This window comes from Nanorana parkeri, unplaced genomic scaffold, assembly GCF_000935625.1.
Source record: "Nanorana parkeri isolate BGI_ZX_2015 unplaced genomic scaffold, ASM93562v1 scaffold1011, whole genome shotgun sequence".
In the NCBI taxonomy this organism is placed as follows: Eukaryota; Metazoa; Chordata; class Amphibia; order Anura; family Dicroglossidae; genus Nanorana; species Nanorana parkeri.
This window is the reverse complement of record NW_017307279.1, coordinates 1390-14545: the sequence shown is the minus strand read 5'-3', so window position 1 is coordinate 14545 and position 13156 is coordinate 1390. Positions and strand designations below refer to the sequence as shown.

The 13156-nt window shown below is 45.0% G+C and overlaps 1 protein-coding gene across 1 annotated transcript in view; it reads right to left on the bottom strand.

Annotated features, from left to right (window-relative positions):
* Nucleotides 1–9319, bottom strand: part of BICD2 (BICD cargo adaptor 2) — a 149928-nt gene extending 140609 nt beyond the window's left edge. The window contains exon 1 of the mRNA XM_018567124.1: nt 9232–9319. Coding sequence (XP_018422626.1) covers nt 9232–9319 — 88 coding nt within the window. The remainder of the gene's footprint in view (nt 1–9231) is intronic.
* Between the last annotated feature and the right edge of the window lie 3837 nt (nt 9320–13156).

Genomic DNA, 13156 nt, shown 5'->3' with positions numbered 1-13156 from the left:
ATATATATATATATCATATTTGTAAATGCCAGCCTTAGACATGATGACTCTTCGAGGCAGTTGCTACGATCAGCACATGATGTGTCAGGGAACCAGTGATGTGTGAGAGGTGTCAGTCAGCTTTGTTAGTATCAGCTTTGTATCAAATGTTAGTATCAGCTTTGCGATACTAACATTTATTATCATGGAAAAATTACATTTGCCCAGAAGTCAGTAGACATGTAGAAGCTCATTTGCTGTCCAGTAGAAAAAATGTAGAGATCTACGCCTTGCGCAAACTTGCCTGAAGAAGTTGTGTCAAAAGAAGAAGAACTTGCTTGGCTGCATGTTTAATATGTTGAACCAGAATCAGCTTGTGAGTCTAGGATGGGTTGGTCTCCCCACCCCAAAATGCATCCTCTATTGGTGCTGCTGTACACCAGAGTTTGTCTGCATTTATAAAGTATGCGCTCAATAACAAAATCTAGTGTCTACAAAAGAAACCCTAGAGAAGCCTTTCTCAACCAAGGTTCCTCCTGGAAATTACTAGAGGTTCCTTGAACAACAAATTGGTTTTCCCTCCTATACTTGGATAAGAAAGAACAGAAGAAAACAGACTTTTTAGGCACTACCGTGACCACTTCAATTTATATATAAAAACTATATTTTATTGTGTACATTGTTTGTTATCAATATATAACAAGGCTAAAATCATCAACATATATAATCTTATTTATAAAACTGTGAAATTGTATGCCTATCATGAACCTTCACCTCCTCAACTGGTATACAATAAAAAGTTAAGCAAGTCATTTCTATGCGATATCATTACTATGTAACCATGATAATTATAGTTATGTTCCATGGGGAGGTGCTCAACTCTTGCGCTACGTGTTTCGTGGTACCATTGCTTCTTCAGGAGCTTATGAGCATACAGTTGTGGTTCACAAATTTCTCTTACATCATGGCTCAAAAATAGATAGAAAACCAAATTAACCCCTTGCCTTCCACCCATCGAAAAAGTACCACCACCGCTGATCTCTCCTCCTTCTCTCTCTAAAGTCGGAAGCGTTGTCTATTACATCACTTCCACCTTTAGCTGTCATTTCTCGGGCTGAGAGCCAGAGAAGAAGCTGATGAAGCTTTTTTTTAAGTCCCCCGCCCCCCACATATACACGTAAATATGCGTCGGGTGCGCCTACGTGCGAAAACAACAATTATGCTACACATCTTACATATCACCGCGAACGTCACAGTAAGAGCAATCATTTTAGGCCACTGAGTAAGAGCAATCATCAATCACTGATTACCCTAAAATGATGAGTGGTACAAGCTTTTAAAGCGTCGCCTATTGCCAATTTTAGGCATGGTAGTTTTTTGTGATTTTGTGGGTGCGCACAATTTTAAAGCTTGACATGTTTGGTGTCTATTTACCCAACATGATCCCATCTTTTATATTTTACCAATATAAATAATAATATTATAAATAATGGGTAATAATAAATGTTTTATAACATAACGTAGGGAAAACATGTTTTAAAAAAAAAACATTTGGTCCTTCTTTCATTATATAGTAAAACAATTAAAATCCCAGTGGTGATTAAATACCACCAAAAGAAAGCTCTATGTGTCTCCAAAAAATGGTATTAAATTAATTTCAGTACAGTGTTGCATGACTGAATAAACGTTAGTCAAAGTACGGCAGCGCTGAATACTGAAAATGGCCTGGACAGGAAGGGGGTTTAACACCCCTGTGAGCAAGTGGTTAAGTCATCACACAGGTGGAAGGAGTGATGCAACAGAACAACCAGGCGGGCATCCAGGCACACACAACCAGAATCATCCCCAATCCAGGACGTATGTTGTAAAGGAGCTTGTACAAAAGGTATAAGAGTATAGATGTAGAAATCAGTTGGGTTTCCAAATATATGGCTGTGAGTAGTAGTTTTAGTAGGAAAACCGCCAGAATTGTTTGTAAAGTAGATAGATGAAAGTAGTCACTCGCACTCCATGATATTAAAGTCAATGCTGTTTATTAACACACATCTCCTTAGCGATGTTTCGAGACCATGCGGCCCCCGTACTCAGGCAAACAGAGAGTTGTCACCACCGCACCCACCCTTTTGGATTTGGGTTTTTGTCCGGTCAGGAGTGTGATGGGACAGGAGGATTAAGTTTGTTTGTAAAGTAGTTGCCTACCCTGAGATTTCCATCATTTGCATCTTTCATTCACCATAAGTGTCTGTCCAGTTTGTAGTATGACCAAATTGTAGATACACAGATTCCATCAATCCATGATTATACAGCAATGGAGAATGGCAACCGGGTATAGAGAACTACAAATCTCAGCAATCCATGATTATTCAGCAATGGAGAATGGCAACCAGCAAACGCAGATTGCTGAGATTTGTACTACTCTATATCCAGTTGACATATTCCATTGCATTTGATTAGCATTGTGACATACAAGAGAAGAGAAGAACAATAGGCAGCTGCAGTACCAAAGTTTATTTGCTTGCAGGAGGGCATGGCGAGCTTCAGAAGGGCTGTGACGGTCATTTACAAGTGCGGCGGTGTGTCTGGGGGCTTTCACCAGAGCATTTTCACCAGTGCTGCGTTTGGGTCTCACCAGGGCTGCATTAGGGTGTCACTAGGGCTGCATGTGGTTCTCTACAGGGCTGCGTTTCGGTCTCACCAGGGCTGAGTTCCGCTCTCATTAGGGCTTTGTTTGGGTCTCAGCAGGGCTGCATTTGGGCCTCACCAGGGCTGCTTTTCGGGTCTCACTGGGCCTGCGTTCGCGTCTCACCAGGGTCGGATTTGGAACTCCCCAGGGCTGTACTGGTAGGTGCCGGGTGCAGGGCTTTCCAGGGCTGTACGGGCGTGTGTGGGGCTGTCCAATGATGTGCCGGTCTTGGGAAGGAGGGCCTCTGCCCAAAATCTTGTCTCTGAACCCACTTAAAAGGGAGTGTAGTCCACTGTAACTCTCGGGTCAGTCATCCAACGCAGGTGATGGTATGCAAGTTAACTTTTCACTGCTGCATCATGACCTACAAAAGGTGACAAGGTGTTGGCAAGGTAATCTCAAAAATAGTCCACTCTAATTATACTCCAAACTGAGTTTATACCCACAAAATCTACAGCAGGAAATATCCTGCAGATAATATGGGAAATAGAGCCGTGCTTGCATGAGATGTAACTATAGCTTATATTCAGGGCCGGCGCTAGCGCAAGGCAACATGGGCACTTGCCTTACGGCGCCAGGGAACAGGGCGGAAAATTGACAGTGACAGTCGCTGGGCGCCGGCATAAGTCCGGCCACGGCCGCCCAATCGAGCTCCGTGTGGGGTGCCGCTGCGGGCGGCATCTGAAGGACGAGTCCCCGCCGGCCGCAGCGGCGCTGACCTGTGCAGTGGCTCTCAGTCTCAACTTACTTGTCGGGCCAGCCAGGGCAGCGTTATGGGGAAGCCGGAAGAGCGCCACTGAGCCGTCCTCTTGGCTACGTCAGTGAGTGACGTAAGTGGCCCCGCCCCTGGTTCCCCTGGCCGCTCAGCCGCATGTAAAGGAACGAGGGCTGCAGGAGGCGGGGCAACGGACACACCAGCAGGCAGTGCGGCGGCGTAATCCTGGAGGCGACGGCGATGGCAACCTGTTGAGGGACTCGGGAGCCGCCCGGTGCACAGATTTGGAAGTTGGAACCGAGCAAGGAGGCGTTTTCGGTTCACCCTCTCATGGTGACCCACCCCAGACCAGACACATCGGACAGGACTCGTATCGGGAATCGGGATCGGGAGCTGGCTGAAGTGGGAGCGCTGGTGAAGACAGTGATATAGAGCGGTATGTAATGTAACAAAGTGCACGTGGTATGCTGCATTGTATTATTTTGTATTGTATTGTGTATTGACAATACAATATATAATGCACAATACAATACACAATACAATATACAATGCACAATACAATACTGTATTGTGCATTGTATATTATATTGTATTGTGCATTGTATTGTGTATTGTATTGTGCATTGTATAATACAGCGGCACAATGCTGAACACCAGCAGCTATAGAGGAACAACAAATCCCAGCAATAATACATTATACAGGCTGGTTATATTATTGCTGGGATTTGTTGTTCCTCTATAGCTGCTGGTATTCTCCATTGCGCTGTATAATGTATTATTGCTGGGATTTGTAGTTCCTCTATAACTGGTCAGTGGTAATCTGCATTGCGCAGTATAATCATTATACAGCGCAATGGAGAATACCACCAGCTATAGAGGACTACAAATCCCAGCAATAATATAGAGCTGCAACAATTAGTCGATTAAAATCGACAATGGAAAACGTTGTCAATGTTTTTCATGGTCGATTTGTCGGCAAAAATTTAAATTTCCCGCTCGCCTCTCACGCCCGCCTGTTTGCAGCTCCATACACGAGTTACGCTGCGTACGCCACGCTCACCACACAGGCCAGACGCGCCCGCAGAGCTGCCGCCTCGACTTCCACGGGTTCAGAAACAGGTAAGGGGGACCTGTTTTAAAGTTTCCGGTTTAAAAAAAAAAAAGCGGCATACTGCAGAACACCAGCAGCTATAGATGAACACCAAATCCCATCAATAATACATTAAGCAGCCTGTATAATGTATTATTGCTGGGATTTGTAGTCCTCTGTAACTGCTGGTATTCTGCATTAGTGTATAGTGTGTGTGTGTACGTGCGTGTGTGTGCGCGCCCCGGGGGGGGGGGGGTGTGGGCTTTAAAATGCACCTTCGCCTGAGTTGGCAAAAATCCTTGCACCGGCCCTGCTTATATTAGTGTGGGATTAGTGTCCCACACCAAGGACTTCACCAAGGACACCAAGGACTTCAAGGTGCAGGACACCTTTTGCTGCAATGTGTTGTACTTAACCCTGTGGTTGCAAGTGGGTTGGTTACTACAGCAAAAGCACTTTATTGAGACTGTTTGGTGTGATTTAGGGGAGGAATGACCCCACCTTTGGAGGACCTTAAGAAATTTGGGTTTGGTCCCATTCACATGAAATTGGGGCAGCTTCTGTACACCCAACCTATGGCCTGTGTTAGGGTCCAACTTCTCCCTTTCATAGAGGTACGCGTTAGATCTGCCCCCTCCCCTCTGCTATTTGCCCTGGCAACTGAGTCACTTGCTGCTCTTTGTGACAATCTTGACAATATACAGTATCTCACAGAAGTGAGTACACCCATCACATTTTTGTAAATATTTCATTATATCATTTCATGTGACGACACTGAAGAAATGACACTTTGCTACATTGTAAAGTAGTGAGTGTACAGCTTGTATATCAGTGTACATTTGCTGTCCCCTCAAAATAACTCAATACACAGCCATTAATGTCTAAACCGCTGGCAACAAAAGTGAGTACATCCCTACGTGAAAATGTCCAAATTGGGCCCAATTAGCCATTTTCCCTCCCCTGTGTCATGTGACTCGTTAGTGTTACAAGATCTCAGGTGTGAATGGGGAGCATGTGTGTTAAATTTGTTGTTTTTGCTCTCACTCTCTCATACTGGTCACTAGAAGTTCAACATGGCATCTCATGGCAAAGAACTCTCTGAGGATCTGAAAAAAAAGAATTGTTGATGTACATAAAGATGGCCTAGGCTATAAGATGATTGCCAAGACCCTGAAACTGAGCTACAGCACGGTGGCCAAGACCATGCAGCGGTTTAACAGGACAGCTTCCACTCAGAGCAGGCCTCGCCATGGTCAACCAAAGAAGTTGAGTGCACGTGCTCAGCGTCATATCCAGAGGTGGTCTTTGGGAAATAGACGTATGAGTGCTGCCAGCATTGCTGCAGAGGTTGAAGGGCTGGGCGGTCAGCCTGTCAGCGCTCAGACCATCGCCACACACTGCATCAAATTGGTCTGCATGGCTTTCGTCGCAGAAGGAAGCCTCTTCTAAAGATGATGCACAAGAAAGTATGCAAACAGTTTGCTGAAGACAAGCAGACTAAGGACATGGATTACTGGAACCATGTCCTGTGGTCTGATGAGACCAAGATAAACTTATTTGGTTCAGATGGTGTCAAGCATGTGTGGCGGCAACCAGGTGAGGAGTACAAAGGCAAGTGCGTCTTGCCGACAGTCAAGCATGGTGGTGGGAGTGTCATGGTCTGGGGCTGCATGAGTGGTGCCGGCACTGGGGAGCTACAGTTCATTGAGGGAACCATGAATGCCAACATATACTGTGACATACTGAAGCAGAGCATAATCCCCTCCCTGCGAAGACTGGGCCGCAGGGCAGTATTCCAACATGATAACGACCCCAAACACACCTCCAAGACGACCACTGCCTTGCTAAAGAAGCTGAGGGTAAAGGTGATGGACTGGCCAAGCATGTCTCCAGACCTAAACCCTATTGAGCATCTGTGGGGCATCCTGAAACGGAAGGTGGAGGAGCGCAAGGTCTCTAACATCCACCAGCACCGTGATGTCGTCATGGAGGAGTGGAAGAGGACTCCAGTGGTAACCTAGGAAGCTCTGGTGAACTCCATGCCCAAGGGGGTTAAGGCAGTGCTGGAAAATAACGGTGGCCACACAAAATATCACGCAGCTGGGCGGATCCCGTCATCTACGTCGGGATCCGCTCCGGCTGCGGCGTCTCAGTATACCGAGAGCTGTAGCTCGCGGTATACTGAGCTTAGGGTAACGGGAGGACGCAAGTTTGTGTCCCGTTAAGGAGAACTATGGGGAAAAACACTGACCCCATAGTTCTCCTTTAATTTGTTCAGTAAGGGAGTAAGGAACTGTCCCTGTTTGCATTTCTCAGCGGTTTAGACATTAAGGGAGAACTATGAGGTGAGTGCTTTTCACTCACCTCATAGTTCTAGACGACCTGTGACAATGAGACTGTCACAGGTCGGCTCAGTAGATCAGGAGGTGAGCGAACACATACTGGCGTTCGCTCACCTCTCGATCCTGTCACGGCTCTCTGCCGTGACAGGGGAGGGGCTGGATTGCCCTCTCCCCGTTCCGATCTGCCCGCGCTGACTGGAGGAACGGACAGGGGAGGGGGCGGGTACAGCTGGCTCTGCCTCTAGACAGGCAGAGCCAGCTAAGAGTCACGCAGCTGGGCGGATCCCGGCACAATTGTCGGGATCCGCTTCAGCTGCGGCGTCTCAGTATACCGACAGCAGCAGCTCGCGGGATACTGAGCCTAGGGGGACGGGAGGACGCTAGTTTGTGTCCTCCCGTTACCCTAAGGAGAACTATGGAGAAAAACCTTAACCCCATAGTTCTCCTTTAATGGAGTTAATAACTTTAATTGAGTTATTTTATTTTTTTTTAACAAAAAACAACAACCAAAAGAATACCCATAAGCAATACTCCAATTGTTGTGCTGCTCCCCTATACTTCTAATCTATTCTCCCTATCTACAGTATATGTTGTGCTCCTATTCTAATCCTATATCCTATTCTACGTATGTGTGTTGAGTTATTTTGAGGGGACAGCAAATGTACACTGACATACAAGCTGTACACTCACTACTTTACATTGTAGCAAAGTGTCATTTCTTCAGTGTCGTCACATGAAATGATATAATAAAATATTTACAAACATGTGAGGGGTGTACTCACTTCTGTGAGATATTGTAAAGCCTCTGTGAGCTACACACTTATATAATAGGAATTTAGTGATGCTTTATTTTCTAGGAATGAAAGCTTTGTCACATTGCACAGTGACATCACAAATATAAAATGAACGATGAGTAACTGACAACACAGATGCGGAAAAGCCTGATAGATGAGGTTGTTTATTCCTGACATCAGTCTGCAGGTACAAACACATCTCCACACAGCAGCTCTGTACAGGTAGGTGCTACAAGTCTTTCTATACATCCTCTTGCCTTATTTAATAATAATATATGTTTTTATGGATAAATTACATTAGTGTGCTGACATGGAATGTGCCAAATGTCTGTGGTTCTAAAGGACAGGTTACAACACCCAACAGGGTATTGTAAGCTGTGGAGAGTTTCATGGAGTTTTCATAATCTGTACTGTAATGTAGACGGAGCTGTCAGATCCAGGAAGTGAATTAATGTGGCGATGCTTGAGATCTTTAGCACTTTTCGGGATATTATTGTAGCTTAGGCTACATTATACAGGCAGTCTCTGGGTTACGAACAAGATAGGGACTGTATGTTTGTTCTTAAGTTGAATTTGTATGCAAGTTGTAACAGGTACATTTTTTAAGTGTCATTTTTGTTTTGGATAGCATAGGGAAGGGTTAACCCCCTGTAACGTTTATTTTGCGGTGTGTGCCCCTGTTCAGAAGATTTCACCTCACTTTCTGTCCCTGTGACAATTGGATTTTGAAAATGTTGGGTTGTCGTGGAAAAAAAGGATTGGTGATAAAGCTTCAGTGGAGACACCTTTTTCCCATGATAACTCATACAGGAGTGAATTTCCCTTCCTAGGAGTAGATTTCCTCTCACTCCCTGTTGTCTCAAAGACAGGAAGCGAGATTAAATCTTTAATAGGATACAGACAGGAGTAAAAACCTCACAGTGACCTGGAAGAAGAGGCGTGCACCCCTCGTCTGCACGTCTAACAAGAGCCAACTTCCTGTAATCTACGTACAGTACTACAAACCAGACCCAAAAAGGTGGGCACTCCTCCTCGGCATGAGCGCGGTAGCATTACAACTACTGGAACGCTGCGCGGTACACTTTGGCTGCAGCCTGCGACCCCCTGCTGTAGAGTAATAGCCTCCATTTGTAAGTAGGAGTCGGATGTAAGTCGGATGTTTAATTCGGGGACTGTCAGTAATAATCTGTGTTCATTACAGATATTAGTGTATGGCTTGGTACAAACAAGCAATAGCAACAGGTTATTTTAGATGCTGGTACTGTAAGAAAATATAATTAAAAATGTATCTATAAGCAGATATAGGGGTCTATTCACTAAGCTGCCGAAGGAACTAGCCGTAGCTTCGGCTGATCTTTCGGCTAGCTTCGGCCCCAGGACCCCTTCGGTTGCTGTACGGGCTATTCAGTATAGCCCGTACAGCTCCCAAAGTCGGCCGAGCGGCTCAGTCTAGCCGAAGGCATATGCCACGGCTCGAATGGACCCCCACAATGGTGAACCCGGCACTGCTCCTGTATATTCATGTGTGTGTAAACCCAAAATCTGTTTTTCGTTATGTTTGGCATCATGCCTCACTGTATATAGTTTTCTTAAGCAAATTTTTTGTAAAGCTGTTGAAAGTTTCTTACCCTGAGATCCTGCCACTAACAGCGCTTCCTGTTGCAGGCTGACAACGCTAAGCTGCTGCATCACAATTAGCATCAGCGCTGTCAGCATGCCACATGAATTCCTTCAGTTGGCTACCAGGCTGCCTATCTGATAGACCGTTGGCCATAGACAGCCTAATGGTCAATTCAAGAGCGTAGTTAGCAGGCTTACAGCACTGTTGCTAATTGTAAGGCAGTGGTATCGCATTGCCAACTTCAAACAGAATGTCTTGTTACTGGCAGGATCTCCAGGTAAAAAGCTTTGCAACAGACTGAAAAAGGGATGATAACAAACATACTGACCAATAGATCTTGCTATGCATAGTATCCATTTTTGGGTACTGTGCTTATTAAATTGGACTGTATATGCAGATTAAAGGCTTGTGTTTTACAGTGCACATATTGTCAGTTCAGGTAAACTTGCAGTTTTGAGAAAAAAGAAGCCATGGCTACGAGCAAAGCCCAAGCCTGTTATAAGGCTTGCAATTATCAGTCCAGGTATAGCTACCATTAGTTTATAGACTATCCATACACCTTAAGGCTTATTGAGCATGCAATTATCTTCATATATATATATATATACGTTTTTTTTGCTGCAGCAATTGAATATGAGTCCTGGGGCACTCTTCCTTGCTGACCTGACCCAGGAGGAACAAGGTAAAACAAACGTATTCTAAAATGCACTTCTATTAATGAGGAGTGAAGGTCTGTTCTGCACCCCTGCTCACTTTTTGTTCCTGTGACCAAAAAAATGTTTAAAGTGTGTGTTAGGGATGCACCGATACCGGTACCAGTATCGGTGCCAATACCGAGTATTTGGGCGAGTACTCATACTCGCCCAATTGCTCCGACACCTTTCCCAATACTGGAACTTCCGGTTAGAGGGAGATTTCCTCTGACCAGCAGTGCCGCGAGGAAACATGGAGGCGGGAAGCTGGCTCCATGCTGTTTGGCCGGCTCGATGCTGATTGGCCGGGAAGCTGGCTTCCTAGCCACTCAGTGTTGAGCCAGGGAAACAAATCTGATAATATGGCGACACGACCCCCACCCTGCAGGCACCTCATTCCCCTTACATAGATCCTTAGCAGCAGTCATTACCGTACCAGTCCCTCGATCAGCTGGGCAGACACCGCTCTCCGGGATCTGCCTACGTCTCCTGTGTGCATAGCGCCCGTGTGATCGGCCCTCAGCCTTCTACTGCGCATGCGCAGGATTTCTGAATGAACGCTGGGCAGTCTGCACATGAGCAGTAGCAGGCCTAGGGCCGATCACGTGGGTGCTGTACACATATGCACAATAATCATGTAAAATGTGATTTCTTACAGACATCTTTCACGATTCATTCACCAAAGACCTTGAGGACCTAAAGGCAAATGAAGCCATCAAGCCATTCTTCTGTGACCTCTTTGTGACAATCTGCAAAACGCCATCCCTCTCCATATTTACAGACAAGGAAGCCCAAAATGTAAGTTTTCACGTGTTATCTGTAAATAAAAGTGACATTAAAGAACTCCGGGTAAAAATGTTCTTAACCCTTGCAGTGCGGAGGTAGCCTCCCTGCAAGGGTTAAGTGCTCATTTTTGTCTAGGGTCAAAAATAACCAAGTTATACTCACCTGATCCTCCAAGCTGACCGGCGGTGACAGGCCTTCCTCCTGCCTGTCTTCTCCTCCGCTACGACGATGATATGTCCCTTGTCGTCCTCGCATCCTATACACTGCATATAGAATGTGACTCCCAGACCATAGACCGCTGCAGTAGCGGGGAAGAGAGGCTCCGGGGACCGGTGTAAGAGCACGCCGGCTTGGAGGATGAGTATAACTTTTTTTTTTTTGACCCTAGGGAAAAATGAGTACTCAGTCCTTGCAGTGTGGGAGTAGCCCCAGTGCAAGGGTTTTTTTTTTTTTTTTACCTGGAGTTCTGCTTTAAACATCTACTATAGCAAATGCATTACCTATAGAGCCTATGTTTGTTCTCTTATATCAAATCTCCAAGGCAAATGCACTTTAATGTAGATTGATGTTACATACTGTACATAGCTAGGCCAAGGCTAGACAGATTAATATGGAATTTGGGAGCCAGTCTGTACAATGTAGGAGCCACCTCCATTGGCAACAGCTAGAGAAAACTTTGAAAGTTAGGCACCAGCTTTCATTTTTAAGCAGCATTGGCGATGTGGCTCCTGGAATTTGTCCAGTCCTGCTGTAGAGGGAATTTGTCACCTATAAAAGAATAATTGGGCACACAACAATGCAATGATAAAAGTCATTGCATCTTTAAATGGCCAACTCTATTCAAATCTTTTTTTTGGTCTCTGTCAGAACTTTATGGCTGTCCTTCAGCGAAATATCCTGTCCCTGTGACACCAGTACTAGAAATGAGGAGGTAGGGGATGGCATAAAAACATTGTCGGAAGTGGGCATTTCCACTATAAAAAGGTCCATAAAATGTATTTTTGTTTTTGTCTTCGTTTCCACTGGAGAGATTTCCCAACACATCCTGTCCTGACAGGAAATGAAGTGAAGTCTCCCCCAATAGGGACACTGAGAGCAAAAAACAAAATGAATCTCTAACCCTTCCCTAGGCTCTCCAAATGAAAATAAACCATTTTGGCTGCAGTTGGGCTTTAATTCGGTCTTTTTGTTGTAGATTCTTCAGCTGAGTGATCCCCACAGCAAACGGGAGGCTGTGCTGAAGTATACAGATGAGAAAGGTCCAGCAGCATTGGTGGTGTTTTACTATTTACTGCACCTGAAAAATAAAACGGCCTACGAAAACCTTCCCAGCTGCAAAGATAATGGTATTCATTTTAGATTCAGTTACTGTATTTTATGTCCCAGATCAGGGGTAGATAAACTGTGGTGGAACTACAAATTCCATCATGTATCTGCATCTGGGAGTCCTGTCTGTGGCTGTCAGTCTTGCAATGCCTCATGGGATTTGTAGTTTGACCACAGCTGGAGGGCAGAGTTTGGCTACTCTCGCCTAGATAAACCTATCTACGTTATCTATGTACTGTGTAACTTTCCCAATTTAACATTGTGCTGAATGTATATGTATTGAAATGTATGTAACTGGAGGAAGTTACTCACTAAAGCTGACCATACACTAATCAACATGGACGGGGGGAGGCATCTCCCCCCTTCCTACTGGGCTGTTGTATTCTGATAGCGGTGAGTGTGCCACTGTCAGAATACCCAAACAGTGACTGCCACTGATTGGAAAATGGACTCTTGTCAAATGTACGGGTGCCGATGGGGCCACAGTGCTCGAATTCAAAACGGTATATGGCCAGCTTAACAGTACAGCAGAGTCCACCTATCATTTGACATATTATTTGTTTATGTGCTAACCCTTTAATTGCCCTCTCAGGGGACACAGAGGGGCAGAACATGCCTGTTGGTTTTAATATCCATTGCAAGATGTTCAGTAACCACCATAATTATATGCTAGGATACCCTGAGAGCAACAGAAATGTACAAAGCAGTATCCCTTAGCAGCCAATTAGAAATATTTCAATTGTTCTGACTACAGTGGGCTGACAGCTGATTGGCTGTTCAGGATTACTGCAATTTGTACATCCTTGTTGTTTTTTGCACTGCTCCGCTGAATCACCTCATGGTATATGTACATTTCTGACATCAACCCATTAGCAGGAATAACCATCTATATAGTATGTAAGGTTGAATAAAGACACAGGTCCATCTAGTTCAACCTATGTATATGTATGTATATGCTTGGCTCTAGTAGTTCCCATATCCCTGTATATTTAGGGACTCAAGAAACTCCTCTAAATGTTTCTTGAATGTATCAATGCTATGAGCAGATACTACTGACTGTGGAAGGGAATTCCACATTTTTACTACTCGTACAGTAAAAAACCACTTGCGAAGTCTGAGATTAAACCT